The following is a 23,370-nucleotide window of genomic DNA, read 5'->3' as shown; positions in this document are numbered from 1 at the left end:
GATTTAAAAGGGGATCAGGTCAACAACTTGGATACGCAGGGTTCTAGAAAAAGAGGGGGAAACTGAGACAATCAGATAAATTCTTTTACTCATTCATTTGTATTCTGTCCATCTGTCTGGAATGTGTAGTAAGAGAAGCAGAAAGAAATAATGGCCTTGAACTGGGGAGCATGTTTTGGGGTTATGTGCAAGCCCTTGAGTAAACAGGAAAAGTTGATCTTTCCAGAGCAAAGTAGATGCAAAACCCTGGGGGAGAAAAGAAGTAGTGACTTTAGTTTTTGAGGTCTTTCTAGTTCTTACGAGGTCTGACTATTATTTTTTTTCTTTTTTTAAATTTCATGAGATTTGTATATCTTTACATCTGTACTACTTTTGTCTGATTTCATCCTTGCCATCACCACTTGGCAAACTCTTGGTCATCCTTCAAGTCTTAGTATCACCTCCTCTATGAAGGTTTTTTATCTTCCTTCCTCTCTCATTCCCTCTCATTGTAATTGTTTCCACTTCTATCCATCTCTGTCCTGACTTTCTAGCTATATCTCACAGATAACAGGCATTAAAAAACAAAATTACTGAATGGATAAAGTTGGTGACAGAGCTAGGACAATACTGTGGGCCAATCCATTTGCCCTCTACTATTTCACTTACTATCTTTCTCACTAAGGAAATGAGCTACCAGCTGGGGATACCAAATGGGAGCAAAGAGATTCCAAGAGATAGCAAATAGGGAGCACGTCTCAGAACTGAGCCACAATGGGAGCTCTGCATAGCTTGGGCACTAGACATTGGTTGATGAATAAGGGAGTTCAGTAAAGGAGGGAACTAAAAAGTGCTAAAAATTCTTCATTTCCCCACAATATTGTTCTTGATATACTCTCTTTATCTGGCTTCTGTGACACCTTGTTATTGTTATTTCCCTTCCATCTCTTCAGCTGTTCCATCTCTATGCCATTTGCTGGATATTCGTCCTGTTCTACAACCCTTTAGATTAGAGAAACCCTGAGTACTCAAGTCTTCTTTTCTTCTTCTATATATATTCTTCTAAACCATCTAAATAGCAACCACCTCCAATCTCCGTATCTACCCAAACTCCCTCTCTCTGTTCTCCTAGTCCACATATTCAACTTCATCTTTAGTAACTTCACTTAGATGTCTCACAGAAACTTCAAACTCAACATGTCCAAAATGTATCTCACCATCTATTTCTAGGCACCATCATATATTAGGTGCTCAAGCTAGTGACCAGAGACTTTCACTCCTGCTTCCTTACTTCTTTTTTCCTATTATAAAATCCTGTTCATTCTAACACCTAAATATCATCAGGTTCTGGTCACTTCCTTTCATCTCTACTGATGCCGAACTATCCTAGCCATCCATGTTCATACTAAATCACTGTAATGGCCTCCTAATTTCCCCAAATCCAAATCCAACCCTATGGCAGTACTATGTCCTGCAGATATCCCTGTTGTTTTCATACTGTTAAATGAAAAATAATCAAGGCTGAGAAAAGAGTACATAAAAGAGTGTAAGAATAAGGGTGGTAAAATAACATAAATATATAATTTCAAACAGAAATAATGGAAAATAAAATTAAAACTAATTAAAAATAATCTCCCTTAAGGTAGGAAGTGAGTAGGGGCAGGGATACAAGCTAGAACTTTCTGAATAAACCCTATTCATAATCTAAAACCAAAATTAAATCAATAGGAAAAAAAGAGGCAATCCTTATAATTAAAATGATTGATGCACCTTCCCTGGTGAGGGACATTTTTTGGTAAACCTGTTTTCATTTTGGAAAATATTTATGAATAAATAGTTTTGCATTAAAAAAACAAATGCCACAGATATATGAATAAGAAAAGTACTAGCTTTGAAAAATGTTAATGGTGGGAGAAACTAGGCAACATCTACAAGGATCTCTGTATATTACTTCTTAAAGCTGCATGTGAATCTACAATTATCTCAATAAAAATTTTAATTGGAAATAAACAAACTGTAATAAACAAACCTAATTCTATATCAAACTTGTGGCATAATCCAAGGAGAATTATTATTTAAGTGACAGGAAAACCACTCAGTGTTTTCACTGTGCATCCCTAGTGGGATATACTCTAAGGATGATAAGAAATTCTAATCTGCATTCAGTAGTCTTACTTTTATTATGCATTCAAACTAGTAGAATGAAGTGAGGAAGTATGTTAATGTGGCAAGGAACCCTGGTTTTCAGAGAAAAGATGTACAAATATAAAATTTAAAGAGTTATAGTAATGAAGTTTCATATATCCATTATCCTCCTCCAACAATTAACAACTATTAATATAACTCACTGGCTAATCTTATTTTACCTATACATCAACGAAGTACCCACAAGCTCATTCCTCACCTGATTTTGAGGCAAATCCCAAACGTCAATATCACTTAATGCTTAAATATTTCAGTAATTATCTCCAGAAGGTAAGGATTCTTTTTGTACAATAACTGCAATAAAATTACACACTAACAACAATTCCTTATTAGCTCATAAATGTCTCACAAATATCTGCAATTGTTACTTAACTGGAAATGTAAGCTCATGGTTTCATTTTTATATCAGAATAATTGTAGACTTACATAAAAATTACAATGACAGTATACAGAGAGTCCTGTATCCCCCTTACCCATCTTCCCCTAATGTTAACATCTTAGGTAACAATAGCATATTTGTCAAAATTAGGAGAGTAACACTGGTATGTTACTATTAGTTAAACTCTAGACTGTATTTGAACTTCACTAGTTTGCTGACTATGTACTTTCTTTGTCCCTGGATCCCATGCAGGATGTCACATTGCATTTTGTCAAGTCTCCTTAAACTTCTCTAATCTGTGACAATTTTTCAGTCTGTCTTTTTTTTTTTTTCCATCTTGACAGAGTATTTTGTAGACCATCCTTCAATTTAGATCTGTTTGAAGTTTTTTTCAGTTTTAGTTGAGGGTTGTGGGCGTTGGGGGAAGGATATCATAGAAGTGGAGTGCTTTCTCACCACATCACCCCAGAGAGCACATGATATCCACATGACTTATCACTGGTGATGTTAACTTGATACCTTGGTTAAGGGAGCATCAGCTGGTTTTCTTCACTGTAAAGGTACTATGTTCCCCTTTCCGTGCCCTGTTCTTTGAAAGCAAGTCACCAAGTCCAGCCCACACTAAAGACAGGAGGGGGATTATTTCCATCTTCTCGAGGGGGAATGCTGTAAGGAAGGTTTATTTCTTTTCTCCCATTTAAAAACTTATTCAATAATTTATTTTATCAGTATGGACTCATATATATTTATTTTATACTTTGGGTTATAATCCAATACTATGTTATTTATTTTGTTGCCCAAATTGTTCCAAGTTTGGCCATTGGGAGCTCTTTCAGGTTGGTTCCTGTGACACTTTGATGTACCCCATCTTTTTATTTTTTGAGTACTTCCTTACTTTACGGCGCTATAAAATGTTCCAGGCTCATCTTGTATTTTCTCTGTCCCAGTCCTGGAATTAATCATTTCTCCAAGGAACCCTAGCTCCTTCTATCAGAGAATAACATTTAGAAATAAAGATCTGGGTGTAGGCATGCTCATTACTACTGCAGTGTCACTGACTCTAGGCCATCTCAGTAGACAGAGCTAGGAAATATATGTATGTACTAACCCACACACATGTAATATATTTTTTCTGTATCTGTGTGCACACATGCATATATGCATTCAAATATATATGCACACCACACATGTATGTACATATATTAAACTAAATATGAGGTCACACTGCCATCTCCAACTCTAACCCAGCACCACAGGGTTCATTCTAATCTCCATGCTTGTTTATTTGTAACTTATTTCTCTGACTGGATTTTAAACTTCTGTATATTTTAAAAATAAATATATAAGCCCAGCCAGTGTGGCTCAGTGGACAAATGTGAGGGTAAATCTAAATGAATTAAAATAATAAAAGAGTGATGTATATACATGTAAAGTATGTATTTATACACACAAATATAATTGAAATATACAAAAACTATAGCCTATAAGTTAAGGGAGGCATTGTATGAAATTTATGTGTTCTATGGTGCTTGTAGTATTCAGGAAGACAATAATGGTATCAATATTAAAATATGATGAATTAGGAAGTCATAATGATATTTCTGGGGTACCTATTAAGATAATAGAAAAGAGTGCTTAAACCTCTAAATTAATAGAGGAAAATGAAATGATAAAAAATATTCAATTGATCTAGATAAATTGAAAGGCAAGAAAAAAAAATGCAGTAAGTGGTACAAATAAAAAGCACATAAGAAGACCACAGATGTAAATCAAACTATCCCAAAATATAACTAAATGTAAATAAACTAAATGCTCCAATTAAAAGGCAAAGATTGACAGTGTAGAATTAAAAACAACTTAACTGTATGTCTTTAACAAGAGACACATCTAAAACTCAAGGATACAAAAACGTTAAAATTAAAAGGAAGAAGGAAAAAAATAAACCCCAGAAAATTAAATCCTAAATAGAATGGAAATAACAAGCAGAAGTTACTGAAATAGAAAGTAAACACACAATAAAATGAATTTATGAAGCTAAAAGTCATTGTTTAAAAGACTAATAAAATTGGTAAATGTTGGGGAAAGCTGAGAAAGAAAAAGAAAAGGTACAAATTATCAGTATCCAGAATGAAAAAGATCCTGCAGAGACATTATGAACCACTTTATGTCAAAACTGTTTAAAGTTTAGATAAAATGCACTCATTCCTAGCAAAATATAATTCACCAGAATGACGCAGTAGTAAGTGGAAAATTTGAATATTACTATAAATATTTAAGGAATTGTGTCAGAAATGATAACCTTTCTTACAACAAAGTCTGGCATGGATGGGTTTATAGGTGAGTTCTACCAATCATATAAAGAGAGCAAAAACAAACCAAAACAACAACAAAAACAAACCCAACAGAGAACATTCCCCAATTCACTTTATAAGCTAGCATAATCTAGCTATGAAAACCTTATATGGATAGTATATATGAAAATTATAATACAACCTTCTCACAAATATAGACATAAACAGTGTAAACAAAATATAAACAAACAAAATACAGCAATATATAGAAAGGATTATAAGGATTATATAACATAACTAAGTTTGGTTGACCAAAGAATCAATAAAATTGATTGCATTAACAATTAAAGAAGAATATCATAAGATCATTTTAACATACACAGAAAAAAATATTTGATACCAATTTACCATCCATTCATGCTTAGCAAACTCTAAGATCAGAAATAAGCAAAAAACAAACAAAAAACCCAACCCCACTCTCACCATTATTCTGGATGTTAATCCATTGCAGTAAAGACTAGAAAAAGAAAATGTAAAAAGACTTGAAAGGAGTAAATAAAATCTTCCTCACACACAGATAATATGATTAGGTATGCAGAAAACCCAAACAATCCTACAGATAAATCAATGGGATTGCTGAAACTTGATGGATAAAAAGGAATACAAAGTCAATACAAGAAAGGAGGAAAAGAGAGAGAAAGAGAAAAGAAGGGTCTACATTTAAAAACAAATACCTAAAAGGATGTATATACCCTCTGTGGAGAAAAGCATAAAATGTTATTTTAAGAAATCAAAGACCTAAAGAAATGGGAACATAGACACCATGTTCAAAGAATTGGAAGACTCAATATTGTAAATATGTCAATTATTCTCAAGCTGCTAAGATTTGATATAACATTTAAGGTAAAATATCAACAGGTGTGTGTGTGTGTGTGTGTGTGTGTGTGTGTGTGCATGGAAGTTGACAACCTGGTTCTAAAATGTATATAGAAAATGCAGAGATAAGTACACCCCTCAAAGATATGTCTGCAGAGGGAAAAGGTGGAAGGCCCTGCTTTGCCACTTCCCAGGACATATTATAAAGCAATAGTAAATAAGATAATGTGCTCTTGGCACAATGCTAGGCAAATAGGCCAACGGACCAGGATAGAGCCTGGAAACAATCACACATATATGGATGCCTGATTTATAGCAAAAGTGGTATGGCAGAGCAGTCTTTTCAGTCATTTTGTTGAGACTATTGAATATCCACATGGAAAGAGATGAAATCGGACTGCTTCCTCATAGTGTACCCCAAATCAATTCCAGCAGGATGAGAAAACATAGGAGGCTAATCTTTATAATTTCAGAGTAGTAAATGTTTCTTAAGTAAGACACAAAAACACTAACCTTAAAAGAAAAGACTGATAGATTAGATTATATTGAAATTACAACTTCTGTTAATCAAAAGATTCCACTACAAGAATGAAGAGCTAGGTCACTAAGTGGCAACTGGGGAAGAGTAATCAGGACAGTCACTGTGAGACGCCACTACGCACCAACTGGCAAAAATTAAAAATTCTGACAATGCCAAATATTAGCAAGGGTGTGTAGCAGAGGTAATAAGCAACCATGAGAATAAAAGGAAGATGCTATTAATACGAACTAACAACAGGCTTTTTAAGTACGGGCAGTACCAGAAAAACCAGGACTGGGATCACCTTAGAGAGGCATATACTATAGGTAAAGGGTCAGTTTATACATTTACTTTAGAAAATACCTTGGTATTATCTAGGAAAACTGTACATATTCTAAAACCTATCAATTCCACCTCTAGGCCTATATCCTACATGAATGTGTACTTAGGTGTAGCAGAATACACATGCAAGATTGTTTACAACAGCATTGTTCCAAACAGTCAAATGTAGAAACAACCCAAATACCTATTAACATTAAAGTGAACAAACTGTGAATGTTCACTGCAATACTATATATGGATAAAATGGAGCACAAAACAACCTGGATCAATCTCACAGACCAAAAGAGTATATACTGTATGATTCCCTTGAAATAAGATTTTAAAACACAGATAACACTGAATCATATTATTCAAGGATAACTATTTGGGTGGTATAGACATAAAAGCATGAAAGTGAGGTCTAGATTAAAATTAATCCTGAGAGAGGTAGGGGGTTGTGATCAGAAAGGGAAATGCAAGGGCTGTTGCGGTGCTGGAAGTTTTTGAAATTTCTTGATCTGACTGTAGTTACATGGTCGTTCACTTTACAATAATCCCTTAAGCTGTACAGTTCTGTATATGCATTTTCTAAATGTAATATAGCCTATAAAAAGATTAATTCTATGTGCAAGGCAGGTGTTTATATGTATTCATATATTTTATCTAGTAATTCTACTTCTAAAAATTTATTTTGAGGAAATAAAGCAAGCAGGGGTGTGAACAAGTAATTATGTATAAGAATATTGTTAATCATCACATTGTTTCTAATGAGGAAAAACAGAAAACAGTGGAAATATTCAGTAACATATCCCAATAGGGAAATTATTAAATTAAATATGGCACATGCATATAGTTTAGACATCTCAATGCAGCCATAAAAATATTGTACCTACATATTTAATGGTATAGCAAAATGTTTTAAATTATTAAATAAAAATAACCAGAAAACAAAATTGCATATATAAAATGATCTCAATTTAGTGGAACTATGACAATGAGTGTAAGGAGAAGAAAATGTTCTGAAATGTTCACTGATTAATTTTTACAAATGGTATTATTTTTGTCATTATGATTTTCCATAATTTCTTTTATCCTCACCCGAGGATATTTTTCCATTTTTTGTACAGATAGAGTGGGAGGGAGAGAGAGGAAGGGAGAGAGAGAGAGAAACATCGACGTCAAGGGACACATCGAGTGGCTGCCACCCGCACGACCAACCAGGGCCGGGGACAAACTGCAACCGAAGTACGTGCCCTTAGCGGGAACCGAACCCGGGTCTCTCCGGACCGCAGGCCGACGCTCTAACCGCTGAGCCAAACCGGCCAGGGCTGATTTTCCATAATTTCAAAGTTTGTATAAAGTATGTGTATTGTAAAAGTCGTCAACATTAAAAACTGCTTAAAGTCTTAATTTAATTTAATTATTTTTCAAATCCTCACCCGAGGATATTTTTCCACTTATCTTCAGATAGAGTGGAAGGGAGGGAGGGAGAAAGAGAAGAAAGAGGGAGAGAGAGAGAGAGAGAGAGAGAGAGAGAGAGAGAGAGAGAGACTTGGATGTGAGAAACACTGATTGGTTGCCTCCTGTATGATGGGGACCAAACCGCAACTGAGGTACATGCCGTTGACTGGAATCAAACCTGGGACTCTGGTCTACAGGCCGATTCTCTAACCGCTTAGCCGAACCAGCCAGGGCTATAGTTTTTACTTTTAAATTAACAAACTACTTCTTTTAAATAACAGAAAGTTAACTGAATTTTCTTTCTATTTTATGTGTACATAAATTTATTCAAGATTACATTATTGATTGAAGATCAGCTTTCATACACAAAAAAATTACCAGAGTGACTACTTCAAATACATTTTTGATAGCAGTCATCAGAATGTAGTTTGTTTTCAAATGTAGTATTCAAAGCTTAAAATCTATTATATATTGTAACATCTCAGTCTAGGGTTTGTTTTATGCAAAAATTGGGACACCTACATTTTTTAAAAAAGAATTGTTTATTGATTTTTTAGAGAGAGTGGAAAGAGAGAGAGAAACATCAATGTGAGAGAGCAACACTGATCAGCTGCTTCCTGCACGCTTCCCACCGGGGATGAATCCTGCAACCTGGGCATGTGCTCTGACTGGGAATCAACCAGCAACCTCTTCGTGCATGGGATGACACTCAACCAACTGAGTCATATGGGCCAGGGCTAAAATTTTTTTATACATGTCAAAATGATACTATAATTATAGTTAAAAAAAAATCCTCAAACTGCAACTATTTTTAAAATCTTTATTGTTGAAAGTATTACAGATATCCCTCCTTTTTTCCCTCATTGACCCACTCTCCTCTGTTCCCACCCCCTCTTGCAACTATTTTTTTTTATTGCCTTTTTTTTTTAATTCTCACCTGAGGACATTTTTCCATTTTTTGTTCAGATAGAGTGGGAAAGAGAGAGGAAGAGAGCGAGAAACACTGACGTGAAAGGGACACATCGAGTGGCTGCCACCCGCACGACCCAACCAGGGCTGGGGACAAACTGTAACTGAGGTACGTGCCCTTAGAGGGAACCGAACCCGGGTCTCTCTGGACCACAGACCAATGCTCTAACCGCTGAGCCAAACCGGCCAGAGTACAACTTTTTTTTTAAGGTAATTATATTTTGCTTGCAGATCCAAGAGTTTATCCACTCAAAACCCTTCTTCTATTTATCTCTATTTTAGTTTGTGCAGAAAAAAAGTTAACATACCAGGGCTAAACTACTATCTTTTGAAAAGCTTGAAAGAAAGCCCTGCTTACAAAGTTGGCTCTTGATTGGCATCTGGGAATTTGGATGAGTTCTTTCCCTCCTAACTGAAAAGAGTGGCTCATTGTGTCTAAAACTATCTTGTACAAACAATATGACTTACCCTGAACACCTGCTTTCTTACTGGGAGTCTGGAATGTGGTATGCACCGGGGGGCAGAGGGTGCCTACATGACAAGTTCCCAATAAAAACCCTGGGTGTTGAGTCTCTAATGAGCTTCCCTGGTTGGCAACATTTCACATGTGTCGTCACAACTGGTTGCTGGCAGAAGACCCTTCGCTAGAGCTTGTGCCTGGCTGCCCCTGATCTTCAAGTCATGTATCTTTTCCTTTTGCTGATTTTGCTTCATAGCGTTTAGCTGTAATAAATCATAGCTGTGAATATGACTCTATACTGAGTCCTTTTAGTGAATCATCAAAGCCAGGGGTGATCTTGGGGACCCCTGACACATAGTTCTTAAAACTAAAATGCAACTAAACATTTAATATAGTGATGAAGCTAGTCAAGAGAAATGTTTAATTTTAAAATGTTTATAATGACACAGCAGTTTTTTCTTTCCACTAGTATTTATCAAAGGCCTACATGGGCACTCAGCTAGGTCCTATCATATATCTTATCCTATTGAATTACCGTAAGTATCAAGTTTCTAATGTTTACTAGGACCAAAACAATATTTCCCAACCATTTCCTATTACCTGCAGTTAAGCAGGCATTCAATAAATAAGTGTTGAATGAATGAATAGCAATTTATATCACTACACATAAAAACAAAACAAAAAAAACAGATCAGACTAGCTATAAAAATATGTACACATCTTCATATAAATTAAAATGCTACAGTCTAGATTTTTCTTGCTCGATATAAAACAAACACATTTTTCTCTAAGTGGCAAGTTTGCTGGTAAAGTACTAATCAATTTTATTTTACCAGTATAAATGAATTCCACAAAAACTCGCATCTCCAAGCATAAATACCAGACCAAAAAAAATTAAATAAAATTAAAAAATAAAAGTGGCTTCAGTCTATTTATCTCGGTTGTGAGCTAAAAAATACAAACTGCTAATATTATTTTAAAAGATACAAACTACTGTTTTCATGTCAGATGTTTTAAATCCATATTTAATTACTGTAAAACTCTCCTGTGGTATATGCAATCATTCTATAATAAGGCAATTAAAATTCCTTGGCCAGGCAATTTAGGATTTTCAACTTAACTCAAGTATCAGACACTATTAAAGACAAGCTCAGATGTGTTACTTAGAAATAAACATTTAATTTGGGGAGAGGAGTATGACACAACACAGCCCTGTCTTCAAAATTGAACCTACATTTTAAAATCTGTTTCAGGAAATTGCTGCAGACTAGTCCAAATTTAAATGTAATCCCAAAGCAATGTGACATAGTGCAAACATATGTATATTTCCAACAAAACACTGTATGTGTTTGGCCCTGGCCGGTTTGGCTCAGCGGTTGGAGCGTCGGCCTGCGGTCCGGAGAGACCCGGGTTCGGTTCCCGCTAAGGGCATGTACCTCGGTTGCAGTTTGTCCCCGGCCCTGGTTGGTCATGCGGGTGGCGGCCACTCGATGTGTCCCTTTCACGTCGATGTTTCCCTCTCTCTCTCTCCCTCCCACTCTGTCTGTACAAAAAATGGAAAAATGTCCTCGGGTGAGGATTAAAAAAAAAAAATACTGTATGTGTTTGGAAAAATGACACCATAGTCTCTAAATAGTATTACCCCTATTTTAAAGGTCAATCATCTCTTGATCTCCTACTTCTGGACCCACATTTGTTGAAACTGAATATCTAGGGGTGGGGACTGGGTACATGTTTGTTTCACAAGCTCTACTCAGGATTTTCCAATGCTGAATTTTGAAATCTATTGCTCTAATCTTTTCTAGCCCTAAAATTCTGGTTCTGTGAGTCTCTGTGTTTATTTTGACCTGGGCCACGAGGCTAAGGCGTCTAGAATCCATTTTTTTTTATCCTCACCGGAAGATATTTTTCCATTTTTTTTTTTTTGTTCAGATAGAGTGGGAGGGAAAGAGAGAGAGGGAGAGAGAGAGAGAGAGACAGAGAGAGAGATACAGAGAGAGAGAGAGAAACATCGACGTGAAAGGGACACATCGAGTGGCTGCCACCCGCACGACCAACCAAGGCCGGGGACAAACTGCAACCGAGGTACGTGCTCTTAGCGGGAACCGAACCCGGGTCTCTCTGGACCGCAGGCCGACGCTCTAACCGCTGAGCAAAACTGGCCATGGCTAGATTCCATTTTTATCATCAGTGGACCTTCTTCGATATTTTTCCAATAACAGGTTGATTACTCCTAGAAGTAAAGGGATTTTGCCTAAGATTATAGCTACTCCACGTGTTGGGAGGCATTTGCTGTTTCCGACTGGTAATTGTAGGCATTTGCAGGTACTTGTGAGCCTGGTGAATAATGCTAATTTTGACTTCTGTAATCGCTGTCACACCCACTATTGTACAAGTTTCCTGAAGGAAAGGGCAAAAGGGGTTTTGGGGCTTCTCTCTTTAAAGTCGGAGGAGCAAGAAGAATGGCTGCTGGGGATCTGGGGAAGCTGTACCCCCTAGCCTGCCAGTGTAATGAAGTGCTCCTTTACAATTTAACTGTGCATCTTTGGTTATCTCGCTGACATGTTACAACAATTTGAGTAAGCTTTAAACTGATAAACCATTTGCAATATAACAGGTATCAACTTGTATTAAGGATTTTTCTAACATGATTAGGCTACATAATTTCATGACTTCAGTTTAGGAAAAACAAAGAAGAACTGGTTACAGACACTCTGTGTCAAAGGCAGATATGGATGCTATATTGAGAAACTCACTGATAACCCAAATATATTGTTTGGTTTAGCCTTTTCTCCAACTATATCACAGCTGTTTCCAAGTAGCCAACAAATTAGCAAAGTCAACTGACTCTATTTCATTTGTTTCCCCTTTCCTTGTCCACTCTGTATTGGTGTCATATCATAAAACTATGGAAAGGATCCATATTATGCATAACTTGAGCAATAAGTCCCTGAGTACTGGAGGTAATTCTATTCTACTGCCAGAAATATGGAACTAAATTCGGGACTAACTCCATCTACATGCAGCTTGATAAGCAATCTCTTACCTAGCCAGTAGGTGGAGGCACACACAAACTACTACTTTGCTCTTTGATCCACTGGACCTTAAATCTTGTAGTAAATTCATGGTTTTGATTCGTTTGTCTATTTGTTTTAAACCCAGGAGGATCAAACAGAATGCAAAAAACTTGGGTGAATTTATGAAAAATCATGATACAAAAAACAATTTTACATTTCAATTTTGTTTCTGACCCCTTTGAAAAACAATGAAGTACTTTTAACTATGAATTTATAATCTACTTCCAGATCCTTAGAGTTATAAAAACAATTCTAAATTTAGAAAAATGTCCTTTAAAATTCATGTTCAATCAGGGAAAACTTAACATCAATTGAATATATGATATCAAGACATTATTATTGATTTTGCTAGGCATGACAATAGTATTACTATTTAAATAAGTCCTTAACTGTCAGAAATACAAACAGGAGAATTTATAGTTGAAATGACACTGCTTTAAAAATCTCCAGGAGATAAAAAAGACAACAGTAAAGGATAGGTAGGAAAAGCATAGCAAAATGTTAATAATGGTTGAAGTTGGGTGACAGGTACACTGAGGTTCATTACAGTACTCTCTTTTTATTTAAAAATCTTTTTATTTAAAAATTCCCCAAAAAGGTTAAAAAATAGAAATTTATGTTCTAGTGATTTGGGTTAACATTGGGATTAGGTGTTATTAGGACAGGTAAATATGCAATTTTAATGAGGTCTCATCTCAATGTATAGCCACTGATGAATTATTTCAAATGAATCATATAAAATAAGCTATATACAACCTCATACAGATTCCACACTGAAAAATTAAAACTAACCTGTTCAATCTATTGAAAACATTATCTTATAACTTTAGAGTACTTTATCATTTTATGAAAAGTAAATTCACATAGTTTTCTCATCTAGTTCTTATAATCTTATGAAGAGAAGATTTTAAGAGTAAGACACCTGAGTCTCTAAAAGACTTGGCCAAAGTCACATTATTAATAAAAATAACATAGTTGGGATACTAAAACAAGTTTTATGACACCAAAGACCACTGTCTCTCTACTGCAGTTAGAACTTTTTGAAACAAATAGCAGACAGGATGAAATTTAAACAAATTTTTATATTTTGCTTTCTGTGCTCACTACTTTATGGTATATGATAAACCTATTTTTTTAGTTGTCTCAGTGAATAAAAATTTGGACAGAAACATTTTTTTACGTATGTTTTTATTGATTTTTTAGAGGAAGGGAGAAGGAGAGAGAGATAGAAACATCGATGTGAGAGAGAAACATCGATTGGCTGCCTCCTGCAGGCCTCCTACTGGGAATCAAGCCTGCAACCCAGGCATGTGCCCTGATTGGGAATCTAACAGGGACCTCTCAGTCCATTGAGCCATACTGACTGGGCCAGAAACATATTTCTTGAATAAAGAATAAAATTTAACCAGAAACAGTGATTAAAAGAATTATAATATCACCCTGGCTGGTGTGGCTCAGCTGGTTGGAGCATGATCCTGAGCACCAAAAGGTGGTGGGTTAGATTCCCAGTCAGGGCACATACCCAGGTTGTGGGTTCCATCCCCAGTTGGGAGGCAGCTGGCCGATCAATGTTTCTCTCTCTCTCTCTCTCTCTCTTTCTGTTTCTTTTTCTAAAATCAAAAGGGGAAAGAAGAATTATAATATCTTAAAATTGGAAGGGACATTAGAGGCCCTCTCTAGTCCAAAATTAACACCTTATCTTCAGCTCCCCTGGATGGATCCAGCTTCAGCTTAAGTATTTCTAGTGAAGAACGCATACTCTGTGAGACAGCCCATTTCCTTTATGTAGTTAGTCTAGTCACTACAGTTTTTCTTTTCTTAGAGGTGAAATCCACCTGCCATTTGTTGATTTTAGTTACAACTCTGATCCTACACTGAATAAATATATAATCTTCTTACAGAGGACCATCAATTTTCTGTTGTTTTTAATCCTCACCCAAGGATATTTTTCCACTTTTAGATAGAGTGGAAGGGAGGGAGAGAGAGAGAGAGAGAGAAACATCAGTGTAAGAGAGACACATCTACTGGTTGCCTCCCGCACGACCCTGACTGGGTCAGGGGATTGAACCTGCAACCCAGGTTCGTGCCCTTGACTGAGAATTGAACTCTTCAGCCCACAGGCCGATGCTCTAACCTCTCAGCCAAACCAGCCAGGGCCAGATGATAATCTTTTAAATAACTGAAGACATCCCCTGTATCCTACCATGGGTTTCTGCTCTGAGGACTCTTTCAGCGGAAAAGGAAAACCAATAGATTCTTGGGTAACTAAAGCCTCCCAACCTTTTCAATAGCTCTTCCATGCCAGTGGTCTTAAAACTGGGACCTGAGTACCTCTGGGAGTACCCAAAGTCCTTTCCAAGGCATTAGGATATTTTTAAGGCAATCAATTTCTATCTCTTCACTTACCATAATTTGGTCTATCAAATCTATGGTTTGCTGCTTTTCCTTTTACATCTCCACTCACAGGAACCCATCTTAACTGACAAACCACTCACGTATCCTGTGAAGCCTGCCTAGTTTCAAAGAGACAACAGAGGAATGGAATGCAAATCCCCTGAGGGAAGAAGAGAACCTTGAGAACAAAACAGAACTTGGGAAAGAAAGGGGAGAGCCATCTTATTTCATCCAGACAATATATTCATAGCAAAGCCTGATCCATTTTAGATTTAGAAATCAATAGTAACATGATTGTCACAAGGATGTCTATTAACACTTGAATTTTATTTGAAAAATGAAGTCAGATTTTTTTCTGTCAGAAAGCGAGTCGGATTTGGCTCACTGGATTGACAACGATGACTAGCTTTGCCATTTAGGTTACAGAGCAGATCTAAGTTGAGATAAAAGTGCAGCTCTACAGTTTTGATGAAGACATTTCAATAATATACGAAACACTGAAAATTACAACCTCACGATAAAAGTTTTTATGTATCAACTTAAAAATATGTGAGGAGGTACATAGTTTTCAAAATTCTTTTAGTAGCTTTGTCAACTCTATGACAGAATTTCTAGGCTCTTTCCCACTCTGGCTATCTCCTTCGGGAAGCATGCCAGTAGCCTGCTTACTATGAACATGCCAGGAGAATGAGCAATATACAATACAGTGAAAACACAGCTTGGTTCTGAATACTATCTACTTATAATTAATGTAGTCAAAGGTTCCATTCAGCGATGTTAAAGTTCTGTTGCCACAACTAAAACGTTTACATCTTTTTCACCTAAACAGTTACAACTAAATTCACAGTGAATTTACACTTCCATATTGAATGAATAAGTTTATATTAACTGGCCTTAAATGTCATCTTCTGGTTTTAGCTTCTTTGCTGCTAACTTGTAACATACTTAAAAATTTTGATCTAGATATTCAATGTATTAGCTAGCCCTCTGTGGGAGTAGCTTTTGACAGAGTTCCCAGTGATCACCACCTTCTGGTATTCACACCCTTGTGTAATCCCCTCCCCCTGTGCGTGGGCTGGTTCTAGTGACTTGTTTCTAACTAATAGAATATGGCAGAATTGGTGGTGTATGATTTCTGAGATTAGGTTACAAGACTGACTTCAGTTTTGTTTGTACTCTTGTCCTCTTGCTTGTTCATTCTGATGAAGCCAGCTACCATGTTGTGAGATGCTCCATGGAAGGACCCAGTTACATGGAACCTAGGGTGGCCTCAGGCCAACTACTCATGAGGAACTAAGGCCCTCGGTCCAATGTCTGCTGCCAACAACCATGTGAGTGAGTTTGGAAGCAGATCTATCCCCAGTGGAACCTTAAAATGACTATAGTCCTGGCCAACTCCTTGATTACTAATTTGTGAGAGACCCTAATCAAAGTCACTGATTAAAATTTGAACACAATAGGATGGCATCCCATAAAGGACATAGTCTCTGGACACAATCATCCAACCAGCTATAAAATTATCCAGTTGTCCTATCTTTCGCTCACATTTCTCTATCTTACTGACAATACTTCTATGGAAAATACGTCAAGTGGCTTATTGAAATCAAGATACACTATAATATGTAGAATTTCCCTTATATGCCAATATAGTGATTATATCAAAAGAAGAAGTTAAGTGTGTTATTACTTGTTTTTAATTGCTAGATAGGCTTGCTACATGGAGGCCTCTGGTACCATCCTACTCCTCCTCACGAAGACTCCTAAGAATCAGAATTTTCTATTTTGGGGCCTGCTATCTCTCTGAATTCTTTCTTTTTAGAGCCTCTTCTCCAAAGAATGCTAAAAATGTGAGAGTAACTAAATATGACCACCTTTTGCTTCCTCAGCTACTGTGAACCTGAAGATGAGATAATCCTTTTATTCTTATTACTTTAGGTCTTTCTAAATAGATGAGTTCACAACTATTGTTAAATTTTAAAAGAAGGTATTAGTGTTATCCAAAACCAACATTGCTTAAAACTTTAACCCTTAAGAAAATAAAATGTACACTCACAATTCAAAAACCATGTAAAGCATTCCATCTGAGCTATATGTCTCCAATAACTCTACAATGTGTGGATGTTTCAGCATATGACAGATACTGGCTTCCCGCTTTAGATCTGCAAAACAAACACACAACATACTTTGTTAGGTAGGAACAAAAGACAATCAGAGTGAATAATGAGTGAATGGATATGATCTATGGTAACATGAAGACTTCTCTAACTAAAGAGATGAAATCCCCCATTTAAGCTAAGCCTAACTTTTTACCCTTCAAAATCTATGACGCTAACTTTTTCCCTCTCTTTTGCCACCTTAAATCTATATACATTATAGAGTCAGCCCTTGTTAATAAAAAATGTAAATAGCACAAATAAAAACTTTCCCCAAACTCTTATAAGCAAGTTTTGAAATTTATAATTTTTTTTTAACTTGGTTTCTTATTTATTTATTCATATTATTTTTCTCCAATTTTTATTAATTTATTTTTTGTTACAGATATTTCTCCTTTTATATAATTCTTTTTAAATCTGCTAATAAGGAACTCAATTTGCTGTTTTGAATTTTACTTTTTCTTAGTTTTCCTTAAAATGGATAAGAATATGTTTATTCTTCAGCCTAAAATTTATAGACACACATCAGAGAAGTTATATGGGATAGTGGGCAAAAAGAGTATGCTTTAAACAGAAAAGACACTACTCGCAGAGTCAAAGTCAGAAATTTTTTTTACATCATCTACAAAACATGTTGGATAATTCAGCACACTACCTACAGTGTAATTCTGAAGAACAAATTCAGATAATGTAGGTAAGACCAGTGTGTAAGTTCTACAATACTATTTGGAAAATATCATCATCATTATCTGAAAACAGTTTGGTTATAAATATCACCTATCATGTCTACATGGAACAAGATAATTAAAGCCTTCCTGTGCTAATAAGTGCTGGAGTTTCACCTGTTCAGATGAATAAAATCCAATATGACATTTTTATATTTGGAAGTAGAAGGGGCATAGGTAAAAAACAAAGGGTAAGGATACATTGCCCAAAGCAAAGGAGATAACATTATCTTCTCTCTGATTTATTAATCCAACTTAGTCTTGTCAACAAGAACAATGGCTGCAGAGGGAACCATAGAAGACTTTACATAAGGGTAGGATGAAGAAAGCAAGTCAGTAATTTAGACAAGAGAAGCTACCAGAAAAGGAAGAGTCAATAACACAACATTAAGGAAATCAAGGAAAAGAGGGAATTAAGGCATGAGTAGTTGGAGAAGGCAGAGAAAAGGCTGTAAGATTCAGCCAGAAAGACCATTAGCATTCTGGGCAAGATAAAGTTCTGTGGAGATGTCAGGTTTGAGGTCAGAATGCAGGAGACAGTTATGTAATAATAAATTAAAGTTTATCATGTCTCTCACTGGGTTAAGTACTTAATATAGTCATTGTCATACAATGTCCTAACAACCCTGTGAGACAGGTATTTTACAGATGAGGAAACGGGCTTAGAAATGTGTTCCAGATCACATAGCTATGACAAAGGGTAGCTTTGAGCCCTGGCCTCTCCAAGGCCATGATGAGGGCTTTCAACATGATCAGATGAGAAGAATCTGGCAGTAGGAAAGGAATAGAAGGGTCAAAGGAGGTTTGATTGATTGTTTTTGCTGTTGTTTTACAGGGAACACTCAGTATGTTTGTAAGTGGCAGTGAGGAAAAGCCCGCAGGATCTACACTCAGGAAACCTGGTGCCAGCCCTGCCTCTATCACTGCAACATGCCAGCCAACTGATAACCTCTACAAACGCCTTCCTTACGGCAGATGAAACGGGGGAGGCAGTAGGCGACGTGGGACCTGCAGAGTCTGCTAAATCGACTTCAGAGGGCACTGGTAGGATTCAAATGAGAAAATGGATGTGAAAGGACTGTGTGGGGCGCAGAACTATGGGGCTGAGGGGTAAGGAGGCTCAGTGCTCAGTGTAAAGGAAGAGATCAGAGGTACGGGAAGGATGGTATGCAGCTCCTGACGTGGATGGAAAAGTCCTTCAGGGGAGGGGAAGTGTGAATCAGGTGTGGGTTTTGTGCTGGGAAGTCATAACTAGGAGGAAGGCTTTTAAAGTGTGCTGGAGGGCCAGGCTGAAGCCAAACAACATAAATCAGATGCCTGCAGTTTTTCTCTCCCTTCAAGAATGTTGCTATTAAAAGCTTAGGAGTTTTATTACTTATTTTTATGTTTGCCTCTAGCTTCTCATTTTATTAGAAGTCACCCTTTTAATATCTTCTGTTTCCACCTTAGTTTCTCTCTTTCCATTTCTTCCCATTCTGATATAAAAGCTGATTTTAACTTAATGCTCTGACACTGCAGTCAAGAAGTAAACAGAGATTTAGTGTTTGACACACTAAAAAACTGGTCTTTTCTTCTGTTTTCAGTTTATTTTTTATTTTGCCCCTTTCCTGTAACGACAGGGTGTTTCAGCCCCTACACTCACCATTTGCCATATGCCACATCTGTTATACCAAGACTGAAGGCAGACAGGAAGGCACAAAAGAACCTTCCATTAGAACTTGTGCATTACTGCTTGGTATGTGGCTGAAAACGCCCCCCGTTTAGTCACTACTATTTACCTGTCTTCAAAACGGAGACAGAATTGCTGGGGACACTGCCTTCAAAGACTAAAACCATTTAAATGTCACCAAGTCTGACATTTCAGTGACTAAAATCAGAACACCAATTGAGTAGCACAAAACTAAACATAAAAATATATTTGAAATTATAAGAGCAATGACCCGTCCGACCGGTGTGGCTCAGCGGTTGAATGTCAACCCATGCACCAAGAGGTCGTTGGGTCAGGACACATGCCCAGGTTGTGGGCCCGATCCCCAGTGGGGGGCATGCAGAAGGCAGCCAATCGATGCTCTGTCTCATGGATGTTTCTATCTCTCTCTCCCTCTCACTTCTTCTCTCTCTAAAGTCAATAAAAAGAAAAGAAAAAAAAAGAGCAATGATGTATAAGTTGGCTTCTATCTACAATAACTGTGGTACCATTTTCCGTAATTCAAGTATCGATTAAATGGGTATATTAAAAATCCCAAATAGAAAATCATTGTTTAAAAAATACAAACATATTATATATATGCATTTTAACTATAGATTCCAAGAATATTAAACTTGGAATGTTTGTTTTAGATGTAAATGTTAATTAAATATATATGTGTTAAGTGCTATTAATTCCTTGCTGATATAGCAAACTAAAAATAGTGGAGGCATACGTCGTTTTTTTGGACTTTGATTTATTGCAGTTCACAGATGTCATGTTTTTTTACAAACTGAAGGCAAGATCCACCCCCCGCCCCCAAGCACAAAGCATTGCTTTACTGCAATGCTCCTTTTATTGTGGTGGCCTGGAACCAAACCTGCAATATCTCCGAGGTATGCCTGTTTTTGCCTACTCATGAGGCAGAGTAGGAAAGAATGAGAAAGTAGGTGGTAATAATATGATTTGAAATAGAGAGTATCTGACTGCTTAGAGATATTAGCACAGAACATTCCTGTGGGTGACCTGACACAGAGTTACCATAGGTATTTGGAAGTGTTACTTTGTCTCCAGTTAACTGGTAACTCTCTCCACGGTTCCTTGTGCTTTTTCATTTTCTAATTTCTCAGGGAAATTTTAGAAGACTTAAAAATAATCTATTTCTATTTTTAGTGATCTTATATTTAACTACATGCCTATATTTTATCAATTTACTTCCGTTTAAAAGGGGCGCTAGTAGTATGGAAAGCAGTATTTAATTTTCTGACCAAAATTGGAGAAACACACAGATCAAATCAACTGGCTACATGTCATTATTTTTCTACTTCCATTCCTATTACCACTATTACTAGTTTCCTAAGACATTTAGGCCTAAATTTTTTTAAAAAGAATTTTCCTGGAAAGCACTTACTTATTCATTTCACTATTAGTTGTTCTTGTGACAAAATTCTTCACACTGTCTTTTAAAAGTTGGATGCTACTTTCAGAGTGCCACAATTCTGCCAACTTAATTTGACTATAGGTCAAAAATAATTCAGGTATTTACGAATATTTAAAGGAATGATTTCTGATATTCTTAGCACTGGATTAGCAATCTTGACCTCAGTATATAAAAGATCTAAATTTATGTTAGCTTGCCCAGAACCATTCAGTAGGAATTTAGATTGGCACCATCCAATAGAAATATATTGTGAGCCATATATAAAATTTAAAATTTTTCAGTAGCCACATTAAAAAGTAAAAACAGGCAAAATTTATTTTAACATATTTTATGTAATCCAATATATCCAAAGTATTATTTCAACATATAATCATATTAAAATTATTAATGAAATATGGTATTCTCTTTTTGTACTAAGTCTTTGAGATCCAGTGTGTGCTTTATACTTATAGCACATTTCAATTTGTACCAACCATATTTCCAGTGCTCAAGAGCTACAGGTGGCTAGTGTCTACCAAATTGGAATGGCATCGTTCTACATAAATTTACTCTCTCAATATGAATTCTTCTGCATTTTTTATATAGATATTTGTAAAGTTATTCAAAAAAGAATTTAAACTAAAACAGACATGTTTTTATAAAAAATTACTTCCATGGAGGGAAATGCTATAGCTTCTTCGAATAACCTAATTCCATCACTTAATAATTAAACCTGGAATTTCTTCACTATTTTTAATCTCCATCCTTTAATTTTTAATTAGCTTATCTTGCGTAACCTGCCAAACACGGAAAAGGTAGTCAACATCCACTGTATAGTAGTCCTTTTTACACTTCAAAATTTATTGAATGACCTTAGACTGTGCAGTGCATCATTTGTTTACCACATAGCATTTGAGATTTTAAGTGCCCCTCTATACGTCCTTATTTAATAACTATAATAACCCTTCAAGATAAATATATTTATTTCTACCTTACAGAGGAAGAAACTGAGGCCTCAGATTCAGTGAGATTAAGTTACTGAAATCACACAGTAGTAAGTAGAGGAAGCAGGACTAATAACTGAAGTCCAGTGCTCTTTACATCACACCACAATGGCTCCTGGGGTTGTGTAGTTGCTATGTGTACCCTTAAGATCCAATCACACAACAGTGCTAATGTGGTAACACTGGCTTCAGTGAGAAGTTATCAAGACTGCTATAGAACTAGCTATTTCAACTGCACTGTCATGATCAGAAACTAGACAGTTATCTTTTCCTGACAAATAACTAAGTATTCTCACTAGCTTCTATACAATTTCCAGGCTGTGTCAGAAACTCAATAGTTAACAAAATTCACTAAAAGCTGACCCAGCCTTCAAATGCACATAAAGAATATTCTAATCTAATCTAGTCATAGAAATAATTAGGACAAGTATTAATTGGTTTATTTAAATCAATATTAATTAAAAATAATTAAATGAAAGTCATTATTGACTCAACATTTTTTCCTTGGTGTACTGAAATTAATGACAATATAATATTTTAAGAAAAAAAACCAAGCAGAGCCTTGGAAGAATTGTACAGTGTGGGACAAAAGTAAGTTTACAGTTGCGAGTATGCAAAGCCTAGTTTACTTTGGTATTACTATTTATTAATCACTGTACTATTTTCCACATGAACAACTGTAAACCTACTTTTGCCTTACCCTGTAGTAGCAAAGTCAAATTCTGTTGCTGAGTTCCACCTTTATCTAATAATGAATTTGAAGGCTAAAGATCCCAGCTGTCTTTGGCAATCATACAGGTCAGGTTGGCTTTAATGAGGCTATCTTCCTGTAAATCAGGACAGCTGACCTTCTCAACTAGTGGATGGCCAGAGAGACCCAGACAGGCCCATACACCAATCTGGGTTAACTGCAAACTATGTCTCTGAGCTTTTACACATTTTACTACCTCCCTATACATTTTATTATCTTGTTTCACATACAAAGAAATCAAAGCAGCTTCTAATTTCTTTGAATTATTGCCCATTAAAACCAAACCATGGAAGCAGCATACTACTAACTGAGAATGTATGTTTGATTGTTACAAAATTTTTTCTTAAATAGTCAAAAGTATTAGTTAGAAATCAATCTTAACTGCATTAAACATTTACAGATTAATGGGGTTTGTTAATGTATATCCCAAAGAAGTTTCAGTTCTGATAAGTGTAATGTATGTATTAAAGCCGCCTGCCCAGTTGAATACCAAATTCAAACTAAATTCAACATTATATATATATGAACAACTGTTAGCTGTAAAATATAATAAAGCCAATTACTGTAAGAACTACTTTTCTTTTCTCTCACTCTTCATTAGAATGGGGTTGGAAAATAATTCTCTAAAGTACCATTTTAAAAACTCCAGGGCATTCTTAATCAATAATGAAGGACTATAAATCATTGGGCTTACTAAT

The 23,370-nt window shown here is 36.0% G+C and overlaps 1 protein-coding gene across 7 annotated transcripts in view; it reads right to left on the bottom strand.

Moving 5' to 3' along the window:
* Positions 1–23,370, bottom strand: part of CASK (calcium/calmodulin dependent serine protein kinase) — a 440,186-nt gene that overhangs the window by 242,112 nt on the left and 174,704 nt on the right. For all 7 annotated transcript variants that reach the window (XM_036270439.1, XM_036270436.1, XM_036270433.1 and 4 more), the window contains exon 3: positions 16,986–17,091. In XM_036270439.1, the coding sequence (XP_036126332.1) occupies positions 16,986–17,091 (106 nt within the window). The remainder of the gene's footprint in view (positions 1–16,985; positions 17,092–23,370) is intronic.

Source organism: Molossus molossus, unplaced genomic scaffold (genome assembly GCF_014108415.1).
Source record: "Molossus molossus isolate mMolMol1 unplaced genomic scaffold, mMolMol1.p scaffold_m16_p_2, whole genome shotgun sequence".
In the NCBI taxonomy this organism is placed as follows: Eukaryota; Metazoa; Chordata; class Mammalia; order Chiroptera; family Molossidae; genus Molossus; species Molossus molossus.
Note: the sequence above shows the minus strand (reverse complement) of the source record. Positions and strands in the feature narration are given on the sequence as shown.